General features: G+C 63.7%; 2 protein-coding genes across 2 annotated transcripts; one reads left to right on the top strand and one right to left on the bottom strand.

Moving 5' to 3' along the window:
• The first annotated feature begins 2,538 nt into the window (after nucleotides 1-2,538).
• Nucleotides 2,539-4,860, top strand: MIEN1 (migration and invasion enhancer 1). The gene is made up of 4 exons (XM_054281679.1): nucleotides 2,539-2,615; nucleotides 3,663-3,760; nucleotides 3,997-4,073; nucleotides 4,271-4,860. Exons 1-4 carry the CDS (start codon nucleotides 2,539-2,541, stop codon nucleotides 4,352-4,354), a joined length of 336 nt encoding a protein of 111 aa, XP_054137654.1. The 3' UTR covers nucleotides 4,355-4,860.
• A 1,199-nt stretch (nucleotides 4,861-6,059) lies between these two features.
• Nucleotides 6,060-16,539, bottom strand: ERBB2 (erb-b2 receptor tyrosine kinase 2). Its single transcript, XM_054281656.1, has 27 exons — nucleotides 16,475-16,539; nucleotides 14,086-14,237; nucleotides 13,820-14,006; nucleotides 13,515-13,652; nucleotides 13,358-13,426; nucleotides 12,478-12,590; nucleotides 12,263-12,404; nucleotides 12,065-12,181; nucleotides 11,358-11,484; nucleotides 11,205-11,278; nucleotides 11,033-11,123; nucleotides 10,195-10,394; nucleotides 9,979-10,111; nucleotides 9,797-9,887; nucleotides 9,556-9,716; nucleotides 9,421-9,468; nucleotides 8,835-8,973; nucleotides 8,624-8,746; nucleotides 8,449-8,547; nucleotides 8,174-8,359; nucleotides 7,942-8,097; nucleotides 7,787-7,862; nucleotides 7,556-7,702; nucleotides 7,371-7,468; nucleotides 7,127-7,297; nucleotides 6,761-7,019; nucleotides 6,060-6,662 (listed from the first exon to the last, which is right to left on the bottom strand). Exons 2-27 carry the CDS (start codon nucleotides 14,218-14,220, stop codon nucleotides 6,331-6,333), a joined length of 3,612 nt encoding a protein of 1,203 aa, XP_054137631.1. The 5' UTR covers nucleotides 14,221-14,237; nucleotides 16,475-16,539; the 3' UTR covers nucleotides 6,060-6,330.
• Nucleotides 16,540-17,276: the final 737 nt, after the last annotated feature.

Here is a 17,276-nt window from a genome sequence, read left to right as displayed (position 1 = left end):
GCACACGGAGGGGAGGATGTGACAGACAGGGCCCTGGCAGTGAGGACACCGCCCTGGCACCACCCCCGTGGTGGCCTCAGGTCACCCCGGTGTAAGCCCTGGGCTGGTGGCAGTGGCAGGGTGGGGACAAACAGGGGACCAAACAGGGCATTGGGCAAAGGGACAGGGACATCAGGGTATGGGATGGGGGACTGGAGGGGCTCAGGAGCACCAGGATGGGTGTGGGACAAGCAGGGGACACAGGGGACATCAGGGTATGGAGTGGGGGACTGGAGGGGGTCAGGAGCACCAGGGGACAATCAGGGGACACAGGGGACATCGGGGTTGTGGTGTTATGGACTGGAGGGGCTCAGGAGCACCGGGATGGGTGTGGGACAAACAGGAGACACAGAGAGGGACTGGAGGGGGTCAGGAGCATCAGGGGACAATCACAGGACACAGGGGACATCAGGGTTATGGGGTGAGGGACTGGAGGGGCTCAGGAGCACCAGGACGGGTGTGGGACAATCACAGGACACAGGGGACATCAGGGTTATGGGGTGAGGGACTGGAGGGGCTCAGGAGCACCCGGATGGGCCCCAGGGCCACCAGGGTTGTGGAGCAGGGGGTCCAGGGCCACCAGATTGAGGGTCCCAGAGCAACAGGGATGAGGGACAGGATCCCAGAGCCACCACGGTGAAGGGATAGGATCCTAAAGCCGCCAGGGTGAGGGGATGGGATCCCAGAGCCAGCAGGGCTGAGGAATGGAATCACAGGGACACCAGGACAAGGGACAGGATCCCAGAGCCACCACGGTGAAGGGACAGGATCCTAAAGCCGACAGGGTGAGGGACAGGATCCCAGAGCCACCAGGACAGGGGACAGCGTGCCGGGATCACCAGGATGAAGAACAGGACCCCAGCTGTGGGTGGGGGTGCCGAGTTTGGGGGTGCAGAGCTCCCCAGGGCACAGAGCAGGCACGGCGGGACGGCGGAGGAGGAGGAAGAGCCGGGAGGAAGGCGGGAAGGAGCGAGGGGAGGCTGCGGGCTCAGCCGGAGCTGCGGGGCCGTTCCCGACGGGACAGAACCGACACCCCGGGATGGGCAGCGATCCCCCCCAGCCCCGGGAGCCCCCGTGAGCCCCCGGGCCCGGCCCCGCTCGTACCTGCAGCTCCCGCCGCGTCCCGGCCCCGGCCCCGTCCCGCCGGACCAGGGATTCCTGTTCTGCCCGCCTTTATCTACCTGCAGCAGCTCCCGCCCCCGCCTGCCAGCGCCGCCCTGCCCCGGTACCGGCACCCACAGGGGCCCCCCAGCACCCCCAAACCCCTGAGGGGGGGGCCAGACCGACCCCGGCACAACCCGCCCCCCAAAACCCCCCTGAGGCGGTGATGGGGAGTTTCCCACAATGCACCGGGTGTGGGGGGACACGGGGACACCTCGGGGTCACCTGGGGGTGCAGATGGCACTGAGCCCCAGCCGATTCCCCTAGAACCCCCCAATTCCCCTATTACCCCCCAATTCCCCTATAACCCCTCCTCAGCCCCCCAATTCCCTTATAACCCCCCAATCTCCCACCCCTCAGAGCCCCTCAACCCTCTAGAACCCCTCCTCAGACCCTCAATTCCCCTATAACCCCCCCAATTCTCCTATAACCCCCCAATTCCCCCTGCAGAGCCCCTCAACCTCCCTACATCCCCCCTCCTCAGCCCCCCCCACCCTCAGAGCCCCCCAATTCCTCTATAACCCTTTCCTCAGCCCCTGAATTGGGGTTTGGGCACCCCTGGGACCCCCAAATTTGGGCTGGGAGGGTCCCATGGGGAAGGGAGTGTCCCCATTGTCCCCTCAGGGACCCCTGCCAGGTGGGACTATGGGGTCATGGGGGTCTCATGCAGGTCAGGGGCCCTTCCAGGAGGGTTGAGGGTGGAATTTGGGATTTGGGAACGCTGTGGAGTCCCCTTAGGGGCTCTGTGTGTGTCCCCTATGGGGTCCCTTGGGGTTCCCTTTTGGGTGTCCCCTGTGGGGTCTGGGAGTCCCCACTGGGCACTAGGGGTGCCATGGGGGTCACAGAGGTGTCCCCAAGGAGGGGTTCAGAGGTCCCTGTGGGGGATGCTGAGGGTTCCTATTGGTTTATGGGGGGGGTTACAAAACCCCATAGAAACCCCACAGGGTTTTAGGTGTGGGTCCCACAGGGCAATGGGGACTCCCATGGGAATCCAGAGCTCGTGTGAAGGTCATTTCAGGTCCCCCAGAGGTCATTTTGGGCCCCACGGGGGTGGGTGCGGGTGACACGGGTGTCACTGAAGTCATTGTGCATCTCATGGGGGTTTTGCGGGTCTTGGGGGTCACTGCAGGTGGCACACGATGAGTTTGGGCGTCACTTTAGCTCATTAGAAGTGTCCTGGAAGTCACTTTGGGTCATTTTGTGTCCCCGGGGGTCACCGGGGTCACGGCGGTCCTCCCAGAGCAGACGAGACGAGGGCGGGGCGAGACAGAGCGGCACCGGAAGTGAGCGCATCACGTGACTATACCCGGAAGCGGCAGCGCGGCGGCACCGGGGGCCATGAGCGGCGGCACCGGGAACGGGAACGGCGACGGCAGCGGGGCCGAGAGGCGGGTCCGCATCGTGGTGGAGTATTGGTGAGGGGGGCGGATGGACCGAGGGGATCCCGGGGGTGGGAGCCAGCGGGGGTAGCGGGGAACGGCCCACATCGGTACCGGAGCACCGGGAGCACGAATTGGGGGGAACTAGGGTGAGGTATGAGGGGGTTCAGGCATGGAGGGGGCTGGAGGGAGAAGGGAGAGGCTGATTTAGAGGGGTTGGGGGGGGTGAGGAGGGGGTGGAGGGAGGTTGGGGGTTATAGGGGAATTGGGGGGTTATAAGGGAATTTGGGGGGTTATAGGGGAATTGGGGGCTTAGGAAGGTGTTATAGAGGATGTGGGGGGCTCTGAGGATGGGGAATTGGGGGGTTATAGGGGATTTGGGGGGCTTTGAGGGTGGGGAATTGGGGCGCTGAGGGGCTTGTAAGGGAATTTGGAGGTTGAGGATTACTGAGGATTTGGGGGGCTCTGAGGGGTGGGGAATTGGGGGGTTATAGGGGAATTCGGGGGCTGAGGAAAGAGTTATAGAGGAATTGGGGGGTTATAGAGGATTTGGGGGTTATAGGGGAATTGGGGGAGTTAAGGAAGGGATTACAGAGGATTTGGGGGACTCTGTGGGGTGGGGAATTGGATTTTAGGGGAATTTGGGGGCTGAGGGAGGGTAATAGAGAATTTGGGGTGTTATAGGGGAATTGGGGGGCTGAGGAGGGGTTATAGAGGATTTGGGGGCTCTGCAGTGTGGGGCATTGAGTTATAGGCGAATTTAGGGGTTGAGGAAAGGGTTACAGAGGATTTGGGGGCTCTGCAGGGTAGGAAATTGGGTTATAGAGGATTTGTGGGCTCAGCTGGTGGAGAATTGGGGGGTTATAGGGGAATTTGGGGGCTCAGGAAAAGGTTATAGAAGATTTGAGGGGCTGGGGAGGTATTGAGGGTTGTGGGGTATGAGGGTGTGGGAGGGCTCCTAAGGGGAGCATTAGGAATTGGGGTGCAGGATGCAGCAGAGCTCTTGTGGGGTGGCTCCTCAGTTCGGGGAGAGTTTTGGGGGTCCTTGCACCCCCTCCTCAGGCTGTCCCCCCCCTTCCCCAGCGAGCCCTGTGGCTTTGAGGCCACCTACCAGGAGCTGGCGAGCGCCGTACGGGACGAGTACCCCGACATCGAGATCGAGTCCCGCCTGGGGGGCACTGGTGAGACCCCAAACTGCCTCAGGGGGGGCACCCCAGAGCCCCCCAAGTGCCCTGCTGGGGGTTTGGGGGGGTTGGAAGTCCAGGGAGGGGTTGGAAGTCCAAGGAGGGGGGGTGGTCTGGGTGTTGTCACTCTGTAGGGTCGGTATGAGGGGGATGATGCCATGGGGGAATTTGGGGGGGGATGATGCCATGGGGGGGTTTTGGGGGGACAGAACTGATGGCTGGGCCCCCCTCAGGTGCCTTTGAGATCGAGATCAATGGGCAGCTGGTGTTCTCCAAGCTGGAGAATGGAGGTTTTCCCTACGAGAAGGATGTGAGTACCCACAGGGGGGTGTTTGCTTTGCAGGGAGCCCCCTCCTTTAATGGGATCATTGTTTTATGGAGCTGTTCTCCTTCCTACCACCCTGCCAGGACCTTCTGCAGGTCCTGCTGGGGTGGGGTGGGAGGGGACAGAGGGGCAGCTCCTCGTTGTGGCCTGGGTTTGTCCCTGTCACCTCCGTGTCTCCCCAGCTGATCGAGGCCATCCGCAGAGCCCGCAATGGGGAGCCCCTGGAGAAAATCACCAACAGCCGCCCCCCCTGCGTCATCCTGTGACCCCCCCGGGGACAGCAGGGTCCCCCCAAGCTGCCTTCCCTAAACCCTGCAGCCCTGGGGGGCTCAGGAGCCTCCTGGTGGCACTGGGGGGCGTTGTGTCCCCTGCCCCACCTGCTGTGGGGTGGATTTGGGGGGGTCTCCCACCTGCCTTTGCCTCCCCCCCCTCAGGGTACAGGCTTGGCACCCCCATTTCTCCGTGCTGGGGGATCTGGGGGGGGTCTCCCATGAATGGGAGTTGGAGCAGCTCCCAGGGGAATGCACAGTCTGTAGCTTTCCCTGGGATGTGTTAATGATTAAAATCCCTGTGGCACTGTTTAATTGCAGGCCATGGGAAGGCCAGGCTGGCCCCACAGGCCCAGGTGTGTTCACACCCGCCCTGGCCATTCCCAGCTCTGCTTCCTGCCTGGAATGTCCCTGCCCTGGGCCTTGGGGTGAGGGGGTCCCCTATTTATTCTATACTGTGTATAAACCCAAAGGCCTGGGGGGAATAAAGGATGGAGAATGTGGCTGCTCTGGTGTCCCTTGGGACTGGGGGGGTTCCAAAATCAGGAATTTTGTGCTGCAGGGAAGTGGTGGGGGGTGGCAGAGGAGGGAGGGAGGGAAGGGGAATAAAGGAGGAGTGGGGGAAGGAAAGGGGAAGAAGAAAGAATGGGAAAAGGGAAGGTAAAAGGGGAAAAGGAAATGGAGAAAGGGAAAAGGAAACAGAAAAAGGAATGGGAAAAGAGGGAAAAGGGACAGGAAAAGAAATGGAAAAAGAGGGAAAAGGGGAAAGGAAATGGAGAAAGGAAAAGGGAAAAGGGAATGGAGAAAGGGAAAAGGGACAGGAAAAGAAATGGAAAAAGAGGGAAAAGGGGAAAGGAAATGGGGGAGGAAGGGAAGGGGAAAAAAGGAGGAGTGGGAGAAGGAAAAGGAGGGGAAAGGGGAAGAAGTGGAAAAGGGAAGACAAAAGGGGAAAAGGGAATGGAGAAAGGGAAAAAGAAACAGAAAAAGGAATGGAAAAAGAGGGAAAAGGAAATGGAGAAAGGGAAAAGGGACAGGAAAAGAAATGGAAAGGAGGGAAAAGGGAAAAGGAAATGGAGAAAGGGAAAAGGGACAGGAAAAGAGGGAAAAGGGGAAAGGAAATGGGAAAAGGGATGGGAAAAGGGGAAAGGAAATGGAAAAAAGGGAAAGGAAACGGAGAAAGGGACAGGAAAAGTAATGGAAAGGAGGGAAAAGGGGAAAGGAAATGGAGAAAGGGAAAAGGAATGGAAAAAGAGGAAAAGGGGGAAAGGAAATGGGGGAGGAAGGGAAGGGGAAAAAAGGAGGAGTGGGAGAAGGAAAAGGAGGGGAAAGGGGAAGAAGTGGAAAAGGGAAGACAAAAGGGGAAAAGGGAATGGAGAAAGGGAAAATGGGACAGAAAAAGGAATAGAAAGGAGGGGAAAGGAAATGGGGAAGGAAAAAGGGGAAAGAAGAAGGGGAAAAGAAAGGGGGAAGGAAAAAAGGAAGGAAAAAGGGGGAAAAAAAGAGAAGGAAAATGGGAAAAAAGAAGGAAAAATGAAAGGGATATAAGATGTTGGTCCTTGGGAGACAGAGCTGGATTTGACAGAGAAGGAGAAACCAATCAGACCACGGGAGTAGAAAAACAACCAATGTACAATTGTCAAATATTCAAATATACATCCCGGTGCTCCCAGGGAATCCCGGAGCCTTCGGGACTGCTCTCAGTCCAGCTGCCCTCAGTGCAAGTCCTCGTGTCCCAGGCACTGGGACAGCCCTGCATGGGGGGGATGGCACAGGGGCTGTCCTCCTGCAGGCCCTGCTGGCTCTGAGCTGCTCCTGGGGGCACCCAGGGTGACGCTTGTGTCCCCACTGCGCTGTCCCACAGCGTCCTGGCTCCGTCCGCGGTGCCACCCCTGGGCACGGGGGTGCACCCCCAGCCCCACAGCTGTGGCTCATCCCTCCCTGAGCTGCCTTGGTGAAGTTTGGGGGGGTCTCTCCTACACGGCCGTGGTGTCGGGGCCGGCCAGGCCGAGGTACTCGGGGTTCTCGGCCGTGGGCGTCGTGCCAGGGCCGCCTTCGGGGCCACCACCCTTGGCAGGGTCCTGGTTCCAGTAGTAGGGGTTGTCGAAGGCCTGGCTGAAGGGGCCGGGGCTGGGGGTGCTGTGGGGTGGTGCCAGGTACTCGGGGTTCTCCACAGCGTGGCCAAAGGGCCCTGGGAAGGAGTTCTTGGGGTCCTTGATGAGCCCGTTCTTGCCCTGGTGGCCCTTGGGTTTGTCCGGCGGGGACGGGGGCGCGCGGGGCGGGCGCTCCCCAGCCTGGTTCACGTACTCTGCAGGGGGAGGGACATGTTAGGGACCCCCCCAGGGGGCATGGGACAGACAGACACCCCCCAGCACCTCCCCAAGGGTCCAGCCATGCCCTCCTTACCTGGCATGGTGCTGAGGGGGGCTGGCACAGTGAAGCACTCGGGGTCTTCTCCATCCTTGGCCGTCAGCCCGGTGGGATCCTCGCTGTACCGGGGCAGGGTCCCAGGCTCCCGCCCTGGGGGGCTCTGCAGGGCCACCTTGTCCCCATCTGGCACCTCTGGGACAGGTCCCTCTGGCTCCTCTGCCAGGCCTTGGGCGGGGAAGGAGAAGGAGGCCAAGCCCTCGCCCTCTTCCACCTTGGCTGGAGACTCTGCCGTGCTCTGGGTGTGGGAGGGGACACAGAGTCGGGCACTTGAGCCCGTCCCAGACGTGGCACGGGGTCACCTCCTCACCTGGAGCCCCCTGCCAGCCCTCCCTCCCCACGTACCCGCATGGAGGAGATGCGGCTGCGGTAGGTGGTGGAGGTGTCGGTGCTGAAGAAGCCGTGGTGGGGCACCAGGTACTCCTCAGCGTCCACCAGGTCGTCCATGTCCTCCTCATCCAGCAGTGCCCGGTAGAAGGTGCTGTCCATGGAGCCAGGCACCCCCACCAGGTCGTTCTGGGGGGGTCACAGTGCTCAGTGCTCACCCCAAGGCACAAATGAGGCGACAGGAGCTCGGGGATGTCCATACCTGGATGACCACGAAGCGCTGGGGGTCGCGGGCCATGCGGGAGAACTCGGTGACCAACTCCCGGAACTTGGGCCGGCACTCGGAGTCAATCATCCAGCCTGAGCAGAGCCAGGTGCCATCAGGGGCTGGGAGCAGGGTGACAGCAGGCCCTGTCCCCTCCCTGTCCCCGTGTCCCCTCCCCGTACATTTCACCATGATCATGTAGACGTCGATGGTGCAGATGGGCGGCTGCGGCAGCCGCTCGCCCTTCTCCAGCAGGTCTGGGATCTCCCTGGCAGGGATGCCATCGTAGGGCTTTGCCCCAAACGTCATCAGCTCCCACACGGTGACACCTGGAGGGGACAGGGGACAGCTGTGGGGGTGAGCAGTGCATTGGGACCCCCCAAGTCCCCCAGGGTGGGGACACCCTGACGCACCGTAACTCCAGACGTCGCTCTGGTGCGTGAAGCGCCGGCGGAGGATGGACTCCAGCGCCATCCATTTGATGGGCACCTGGGACAGAGAGGTGAGCAGGACCATGGGGTGGCTGTCACCGAGGGGAGCATCACTGTCCCTGAGTCCCACGCCCTACCTTGCCACCATCAGCGTGGTACTCGGTCTCGTCGATGTCCAGCAGCCGGGCCAGCCCAAAGTCGGTGATCTTGACGTGGTTGGGGCTCTTGACCAGGACGTTGCGAGCAGCCAAGTCCCGGTGCACCAGCCTCACCTCCTCCAGGTAGCTCATCCCCTGGAGGTGGCACATGTCCAGCTGTCCCTGGTGTGCCCCAGGACCTCCCCAGAGCTGCCCAGGTGCCCTGTCCTACCTTGGCGATCTGCACACACCAGTTGAGCAGGTCCTGGGAGCCGATGTGGTCCTTGTTCTCCCTCACGTAGTCCAGCAGGCAGCCGTAGGGCATCAGCTGCGTCACCAGCTGCACCGTGGAGGTCAGGCAGATGCCCAGCAGCCGGGACACATAGGGGCTGCCCACCCCTGCCATCACATAGGCCTCCTGTGGGCAGCAGGGAGGTCAGGGTGGGGGTCAGGGTGGGCAGGGGCTGCTGCCAGCCCCGTTCCCCTCAGTGTCACAGCCACACTCACATCCAGGATCTCCTTGTTGGCTTTGGGCGATGTGTTCTCCCGCAAGACTTTGATGGCCACGGGGATCTTCACGCTCTCCCCATCAGGTATCCAGATGCCCTGAGGTGGGGACAGGCAGGTGAGGGGATGCAGAGCAGGGAGGGTCACATCCCGCTGTGCTGTCCCCTCTCCTCACCTTATAGACGGTGCCAAAAGCACCAGAACCCAAAACTTTCACTTTCTTCAGCTCCGTCTCCTTGAGGATCCTCATCTGGGCTTGGTTGGGGAGGGCCCCGCTGGGCGTCAGTGGCTCCACCAGCTGTGGGGCATGGAGGGGTGAGGAAAGCCTGGCTCCTCATCCCTCCCAAGCCCCGAGGGTCCCCTCCTGTCCCCCGGGAGGTACCCACCTCAGTCTCCTGCAGCAGCCTCCGCATGGTGTGCTTGCGCTCCTGCTGCCGCCGGCGCTTGACGCAGATGACGGTGATGAGGAGCAGGACGATGACCAGCAGAGCCCCAACCACGCCAGCAATGATGGAGGTCACCTGGCTGTGTGCCAAAAGGCCGTCAGTGTGAGGGACTGCCACCCAGAGTAGTGGTGGCACAACAGAGCCACACCCCTACTGTGATTGTTCACAGGGGTCTGAGGATGAGGGAAGAGAGGAGGATCTGACTCCATGTTTCAGAAGGCTTGGTTTATTATTTTGTGATATATATTATATTAAAGCTATACTAAAAGAATAGAAGAAAGGATTTCATCAGAAGGCTGGCTGAGAATAGCATAGGAAAGAATGATAACAAAGGTTTGTGGCTCGGAGTCTCTGTCCGAGCCAGCTCACTTTGATTGGCCATTAATTAAAACAACTAACATGGGCCAAGCACAGATGCACCTGTTGCATTCCACAGCAGCAGATAATCAATGTTTACATTTTGTTCCTGAGGAGGAAAAATCCTAAAGAAAAGATTTTTCATCAAAGATGTCTGTGACACCCCTACCTTGGCTTCTGGTCCACGGGACATCCATCCTCATCCCGGATGGTGCACCTGGGGACACAGGTGTAACCCCACGCTGTCAGCACCCCCCTGCAGCTGCCAGCACCCCCTCCTCATCTAGGGACCCCCCCAACTCACGAGTGGGTGCAGTTGGTGGGGCAGAGCTGGCACACCCCGAATTCATCCGGGTATTTCCAGACGGGCACAAAGGAGGCGTCGGCCTTGACGCCGCTGGGGCAGCGCCGCACGCACTGCTGGGCATCCTTGTAGTGGGCACAGGCCACGCACTGGTCTGGATCCTGCAGGAACAGGGCTGGCATGAGGGACCCAGGTGTGTGGGGACACCCTCACCCCCCTCAATGTGTGTCCCTGTCCTCACAGATCCAAAGCAGGTCTCGGTGCCATTCTGGGGCTGGCACTCGGGGTGGCACGGCAGGCACCGCGTCCCGTTGGCGTGTTCCCTGATGGCTCTGCAGGGCAAAAAGGGGCAGGGATGGCATCCCAGCCTCACCCTGGTGTGTGTGGGGGCTCTGTTTGGCACTGCCAAGGGTCTCCACTCACCCATCCAGGAGGTTGCAGGAGGCCACGCACTCCTGGCCGCGCAGGAACCGCTCGCACGCCACGCACTGGGTGGGACCGGGGCCCCAGCAGTGCCCCTGGGCGCAGAGGTGGAAGCAAACCAGCCCCTCTCTCTCTGCAGGAGGGGCACCATCAGCACTTTTGTCAGCAATGGGGGGGGTCCACCATCTTCCCCCAACCTCACAGGACCCCTCTTACCGCACTGCTCGGGGGGTTTGTTGTGGGTCTGGAAGAGACGCTGCCGGGGGTTACGGAAGATGCTGTGCCAGGGCACCTTCTGCAGGAAGCAGAGCTGGGGGTTGTGGTGCACCAGCACCATCCCACTGCTGATCTCCTGCAGGGCCCTCAGCCCCAGCGCCTGCACTGCCAGGTCCTGCAGGGTCAGCGAGTAGGCGCCGCTGCCGAGACACCCAAGGGTCAGACACGCCTGGCACTGTGTGCCCCCATGTCCCCTGTGTCCTTCCAGTGTCCCCTCATGGTCCCCTGCATCCCTCCATGTCCTCTCTGCATCCCTATGTTCCCGTGTCACTCCATGTCCCCTCATGAGTCCCCCTACATCCCTCCATGTCCCCCCTGTGCCTCAACATCTCCCCCTGTCCCCTCTGCATCCCCATGTTCCCGTGTCACTCCATGTCCCCATATCCCCTCATGTGTCCCCCTGTATCTCCCCACATCCCCATGTTCCTATGTCACTCCATGTCACCATATCCCCTCACGTGTCCCCCTGTATCTCCTCTGCATCCCCATGTTCCTGTGTCACTTCATGTCCCTGTGTCCCCTCATGGTCCCCCTGCCTCCCCATATGTCCCCATGTCCCCTCATGTGTCCCCCTGCGTCCCCATGTTCCTGTGTCACCCCATGTCCCTGTGTCCCCTCATGGTCCCCCTGCCTCCCTCCATGTCCTCGTGTCCCCTCATGTGTCCCCCTGCCTCCCCATATGTCCCCCTGTCCCCCCATTTCCCTGTGTCCCCCCATGTCCCTCTGCCTTCCCCCCATCCCCGTGTCCCCGCCCCCCCGTGTCCCCGTCCCCGCTCACTTGTGCAGGACCCTGCCCCGGATCACCCTCAGGTTCTGGAACACTCCCAGGTCCTTCATGTCCGGCGGCCAGGCTGCGATGTAGAGGAATCCTGGGGGGAGCTGAGTGTCACCCCCTGATGTCCCCCCCAAACCCAGAGCCCCCAGTGCCCCCCAGCTCCCCCAGCTCTCACCCGTCAGCTCCTCCAGGCTCTCGAAGATCCGCAGCAGTTTGGGGTCCAGGGGTGGGGTGTTGGTGCTGGGGTCCCTGTAGGGGATGGGAGGGAGGTTGGGGGGGTCCTTTTGGGGGTCCCCAGTGGGCTCAGGGAGGGGATTCAGGCACTCACCCAGCGAAGGTCTCGGGCAGGAAAGCCAGGCTCCCAAAAATCTTGGTGCAGCCAGAGAAGTGTTGGATGTTGGTGGCGTTCACAGCGCGGACACCCTTCAGGAAATCCACTCCCAGCCCGTAGCACACTGGGGGGGCATGACAGGGGTGTGCTCTTCCAGGACCCCTGAGCCCCCCAAAACACCGCCCCACCAGCCACAGGGCACAGCAGCACCCCCACACAGCCTTGGAGACCCCAGAGCTGCACTGAGGATGGATCACGCCCATCCCAGGGGTCCCCAGGGCCCTCCAAAGCTTGGGAAGGCTGCTTACCAAAACCCTTGGGGTCCCCAGAACCCCCAAGACTTGGGAAGGCTGCTTACCAAAACCCTCGGGGTCCCCAGAGTGCCCCCAGCCCCCAGGGGACTGCTCCCCCATATCCCTGGTGTCCCCAGAGCCACTCTGGGGGGCTGCTCACCTGCACCCAGGGGGTCCCCAGACCTGTCCAGATACTTGAGGTGCTGCTCACCTGCACCCCTGGGGTCCCCAGACCTATCCAGATACTTGGGGTGCTGCTCACCCACAACCTTGGGAACCCCATGGACATTGAGAGCTGCTCACCCACAACCCTGCAGCATCCACAGCCCCCCTCTCCCATGCCCTGGGTGCTGCTCCCCCACATCCCCAGGGCACCCAGAGCCCCCCCAAACCCCAGGGGGGGTTTCTCACCCTCTGGGCAGGGTTTGCTGCACTTCTCACACTTCTGCACGTTGTTGACCGTGACCTCCTGGCTGTTCTGGGGGCACACGAGGGTGCAGGACCCCACCTCCGTGGCGAGGTAATTGTCTGTAGGGGGTGGCAGGAAGGGAGGGAGGGGGGGTCAGGGCCACGCTGGCTGCCCCTGCACCCCCCCAGGGTGGCACTCACAGGGACACTGGCTGACACAGCTGGCACCAAAGGTGTAGCGCCCGTCGGGGTTGGGCATCGACTCGAAGGTGTCCGAGTTGTAGACAACGAGTGGGGGGCAGTGCAGCTCGCAGATCCCGCTCCTGTTGAAGTTCAGGCATGCCTGGGGAGGGGACACAGCTGTGTGAGACCCCTGTGTCCCCCCAGGACCCTCAGTGTCCCTGTCCCATGCTCACCAGGCAGTCGGAGTGTTTGGGGCCGGTGCAGCCGGCGGCGCACTGCTCGTGGCAGCAATCCGTGGGTTTCGTGCCCTTGCAGCGTGGGCAGCCGTGGCAGATGCTGTTGGTCACTGCAGGGACACAGAGGGACACGTTGGGGACACAAATTCCCCCCCTCCAGGCAATGGGAGACACCTCAGGATGAAGGGTTAGAGGGTAAGAGGGGTTCCAGGGTGAAAATCTGGGTGGTGGGAATTGAGATGGCAAATAAAAACAATAGGAAAGGAATTTAGGGGGCAAAAGTGGGGGTTCCCAGGGCTGGGATTTGGGGTGTAAACAGAGGTCCTCAGAGCAGGGATTTGGGGTGTAAGGGGAGGCTCCCAGAGCAGGGATTTGGGGTGTAAGGGGAGGCTCCCAGAGCTGGGATTTGGGGTGTAAGGGGAGGCTCCCAGAGCTGGGATTTGGGGTGTAAGCAGAAGTCCTCAAGGCAGGGATTTGGGTGTAAGGGGAAGCTCCCAGAGCAGGGATTTTAGGGGACATCTGGGACCAAGATTTGGATGCTATGTAGGGCTCAGTGGAACAAGGATTTGGGGTCTAAACAGGTCAGGGTGCTTCTAGGGGCAAGATTTAGGTGATAAATAGGGGGTAAGTGGGACAGAGATTTGGGGGGGCAAATGGATGGTCCAGAGATTCTCTGTAAATTTGACTTAGGTGACAAATAGGGCTCAGCAGGGCAACAATTTGGGAGTGCAAGCAGAATGTCCAGGGAGTCTCTGGGACAGAGATTTGGGTGCCAAGTGGTGATCAGCATAGAGCATACAGAGGGAAGGAAAGGAGTTCCCAGGGGCTTTGGGGGTCCCTGAGGGGGGCTCAGAGCCTCTGTGGGCCTCACACTCACATGTCTGGCAGTCCTGTTTGCCCTCACCCCAGCAGTGCCCCTCGGCACAGAGCGCCCGGCAGTCGGGACCTGCACAGGGGGCAGAGTGAGCAGGGGGTGCCAGGAGGGGGCTGGAACTCCCCCAGAACCCCCCTGGCAGCACAAACCCCCCACTCACAGCTGCGGGTGCGGGCGCTCTCCACCTGGATGTCGGCACGGAACTCGTTGTGCCGGTGCAGGATGTCGCTCCACAGGATGGTCTCCTGGAAACACAGCTCGGGGTTCCTCTCGATGAGCACCCCTCCCTTCAGGATCTCTGTGCGGGGACAGGTTGGGGGGTCAGCATGAACCTGCAGCTCCCACTCCTCGGTAGGGAGCCGGGGAGCACCCAGAACTTTTTGGGTTCCCAGACCGGAGCTGGCAGCTCCCAACGGCAGGAGCAGCAACCCACATATCCGAATATCCCAGACAGGGCTTCCCCACCTGTGAGGTGCCTCATGCCGAGCTGCCGCAGTCCCGGTGCCCCGGCGGGGCCGGCGTTGCCCAGCACGGCCAGGGCGTAGCGCTCCTGGAAGAGCTGCGTGCCGCGGATGATGCGCAGGCTCTGCAGCTCCAGCCCGCTCACTTGGTTCTCCGCGATCAACACGTAGCCCTGCACCTCCTTGATGTCCTGCCATGGGGGGGACGCGGGTGAGGGGTCGGTCAGAGCCTCGTCTTTCCCCCCTTTGGGGCGTTTTAGCGCTGCGCACCTTGAGGAAGGAGGTGTCGGCGTCGGCGGGCAGGTAGGTGAGCTCCAGGTTGCCCTGCACCACCTGGCAGCCCTGGTACAGGTGCCGCAGGGTCTCGTAGTGGCTCTCGGGGCTGGAGGGACGCAGCAGCTTCATGTCGGTGCCGGTGCAGACTGTGGGGACAACGGGGGCTCAGCGGGTCCTCCTCTCCCTCCATGGGACACACACGGAGCTCCGGCCCCCGCAGGAAACGCCGCGGGTGCGGCGGCCGCCGTTTATCTCCAACAGCTTCCGATGGGTTTCCTGCACCGAGGCTCCCCCGGCTCCCAACCCCGGCAAAGCCCGACCGGGCCCCGCTCGAGGCACAACGGGGATCGGTGCCGCCCCGTGCCCGCAGCGGGGGCTGGGCTGGGACCCCCAGAGCGGCGGGGCCGGAGCGGGGGCCTCGGGCAGGAATGCGCTGCCCACGCCGACACAAGACCCGATTGTTGAGCGGCGACGGCTGCGGGGCCCAGCCGGCCCCGTCCATTGTGGGGGGCTCCTGGCCGGGAGAGCATCCCCGGGCGTCCCGGCGGGGCTGGGGGGGTGCGGGAACCCGCGCTGGGCGCCGGGCCCCGGGCGGGTGAGTCACGGGCGCGGGTGGCACCGGGCCCCGGCCGCCCGCTCCCGGCTGGAACCGCCTTTTCAGGTCGGGCGTGTTTGGGGAGCAGCGGTGACGCAGGGCTGGCGGGCACGGCTCGGCACGGCACGGCCCAGCCCCGGCGCGCCCGCGGCCCCCGGCACCCCAACAACACCCAACACCCACCGGGGAGAGCCCCCCGCACCGCACCGAGCCCCGCTCCCCGCGCTGACCCCGCCGACACAGCGATGTCACCCCCAGAGCCGTCCCAGCACGGGCAGGGGGCACACGGGGGTCTGGGGGGGCTCGGTGTCCGGTCCCGGCTGCTCGGTGGCTGAGTGACAGCCCCCGGTGCTGGGCAGCTGCCCCGGCTGGCACTCGCCTCCCCCGCCTGCTCCGAGGCCTCTCCGAGCCGGGGAAAACACGGCCAGGAAGGAGGAAACCCCCCTGAATTTGGGGTTCGGCTGTGTCCCACCCGAGCGGGGTGAAACGGGGGGACCCGGGAAGGGGAAGCGTGGGGCGGCCAAAGCTCAAGGTCTGCGCCCACACCTGCCGTGAGAGGCGCGGGGTGCTGGGGCTTCCCCGGGGCAAAGGGCGGGTGGGACAATGTGAGGATCCTGATGGGATCCCGGCTCTGTTCCCCCCGATTTGGGTTTGGGTGCTCGCCCAGCTCCCCTCTGGGCACCGGGCAGGGCAGGGACTGCTCGGTCCTGCCGGGCTCACCCAGCGGGCGGTGCCAGCACCGAGCACCGGGGCTGCCCACGGGTGTCCGGCCGAGCCACGTGCCCACGGGGCTGTCCCCAACCACGAGCTGGCCCCACACAGGCCCTCCCAGCACCGTGAGCTGTGGGCTGTGTCCCCACGTCCCCGTCCCACCACCCCACACCGAGCATTCACTTTCCAAACTCCGACACGAGGAATGAGGCAGCAGGGTCCAATTTTGGGGCTGCCGGTGGTGCCCATTTTGGGGCCACCAGCGCCGTGCCCTGCTGGCCCCGTTCCTGCCCCGTTCTCGCGGAGCGTGGCCGAGGCCCGGGGGCTGTCGGGCTGGGCTCCCCGCTCCCCCCGGGGCTGGGCTGGGTGCGGCACGTCGAGAATGTGGATGGGAGCGACAGGGACGCACCCACCCACCCACCCAGCCAGCCGCTCCCGATGCCCACGGGGAGGGAACCCCCACAAGTTGGGGACCCCCGTTCCCGTTTCTCCCGGCGGTACCGGAGCCCTGCGCGCTGCACCCCGCTCCGGGCTCTACCGGAGCCCCTAAATCCCTCTCGGGAATCGTGCAGCTCGGGGGGACCGGGGTGAGCGGGCAGGGCCTCCCGCTGGGCCCCAGCGCCTCCCAGTCCACACCAGTTCGGCTCCCAGTCCTGGTGGCCGCAGGGACACCGGGGTCGCGCTGCCCGCGGCGGGGAGAACCGGGGAAACCCAGGGGGCACCGGGAGAGGCGGTCCCGTCTCTTCCAACCGTGCAGCCCCCGGTTCCCCCCGGTGCCCCCCAGAGCTGCCCGGTCCCACCCCCGGAGCCCCCCTCGTTCGCAACTCGAGGCCGCCACGCTCCCCTCCCGCTGCTCCCTCGGTTCCCCCCACCGTCCCCTCCCGGTTTTCCACTCGGTCCCACCCTCGATGTCCCCCCGGTGCCCTCTCGGTCACGCCCCCCGTGTCCCCCCCTCCCTTGCCCGGTTCGCCCTCCCGGTGCCCCCCCGGTCCCGTGCAAAACTTTACGCGAAGTCGCCGCGCGGGGCCGGAGTCCCCCCGAGTCCCGGTGTCCCCGGTGTCCCCCGGTGGGACTCACCTTCGGCGGCGGCGGGGGGGCACGGGGCGGCCAGCAGCAGCAGCAGCGCGGCGCCGAGGCAGCCCCCGGCCGCGATCATGGTGCTCAGCACGGCCCGCGGCCCATGGCCCCGCCGCCGCTGCTCCGGGAAAGTTTGCGGAGCCGGAGCCGCCGCCTCCCGCCGCTCCCGGGCTCCGCCTCGCGATCCCGATCCCGGTCCCGGCCCCGGGCGAGGGCGCGCCGCGCGCTCCCGCCGCCCCCGCGCGCTCCCGCCGGCCCGGAGCAGGACAGACCCCCCCACGACCCAGCCATCCGCTTCCAACCTCCCGGAGCACCGGGAATGTCCCGCCCCGGACCCCCCTTCCCTGCTCCCGAGCACCGGGAATCACCGCCGTGCATCCACCGGGAGCACCGGGACCCCCCGGTTCCCCTTTCCCATCCCCATTTCCAGGGGGGCTCCGACCCCACTTTCCACCCCCCGGAGCAGCAGGAGCCCCGAACCCCCCCGGTCCATCCCCGCCATCCCGGAGTGCCCCGTTCCCCGGTGCTCCCCAGCCCCGGGGTCCCGCTGCGATCCCGGAGGCGGGGGTCGCCTGAATGGGTGGGGGGAGGACACGACCTTCGTCCCCGTCCCCTCACCGGGGGCTGTGACTGCCACCCATGAGGGGGAGTGGGACAGAAATGCCACTTGTGGGTTTGGGGGTTCAGTCCCAGAGCTGGCACCCCGGAATGGCGCGGGGGGCTGGGGGCTGTTCTGGGGGAACAGGGACAGTCCAGCAGCACCTGATGGGTCCCCAGTGGGGTGACCAAGAGCTGGCACCTG

The sequence above is a fragment of the Melozone crissalis genome, unplaced genomic scaffold, assembly GCF_028551555.1.
Source record: "Melozone crissalis strain CALT ecotype California unplaced genomic scaffold, PUWL_Pcris_2 ptg000032l_1, whole genome shotgun sequence".
In the NCBI taxonomy this organism is placed as follows: domain Eukaryota; kingdom Metazoa; phylum Chordata; class Aves; order Passeriformes; family Passerellidae; genus Melozone; species Melozone crissalis.
The sequence above is the reverse complement of the archived record's forward strand: the minus strand, read 5'-3'. Positions and strand labels throughout refer to the sequence as shown.

Bases quoted from the DNA above. Each gene is read 5' to 3' on its own strand.
- MIEN1 (XM_054281679.1), top strand. From the start codon at position 2,539: ATGAGCGGCGGCACCGGGAACGGGAACGGCGACGGCAGCGGGGCCGAG. The intron at 2,616-3,662 runs GTGAGGGGGGCG...CCCCTTCCCCAG, and splicing joins CGCATCGTGGTGGAGTATTG to CGAGCCCTGTGGCTTTGAGG. The intron at 3,761-3,996 runs GTGAGACCCCAA...GGCCCCCCTCAG, and splicing joins GTCCCGCCTGGGGGGCACTG to GTGCCTTTGAGATCGAGATC.
- ERBB2 (XM_054281656.1), bottom strand. From the start codon at position 14,220: ATGAAGCTGCTGCGTCCCTCCAGCCCCGAGAGCCACTACGAGACCCTG. The intron at 9,888-9,978 runs GTGAGTGGAGAC...TTTGCCCTGCAG, and splicing joins TCCTGCAACCTCCTGGATGG to AGCCATCAGGGAACACGCCA. The intron at 6,663-6,760 runs GTAAGGAGGGCA...CTCCCCCTGCAG, and splicing joins CCCCCTCAGCACCATGCCAG to AGTACGTGAACCAGGCTGGG.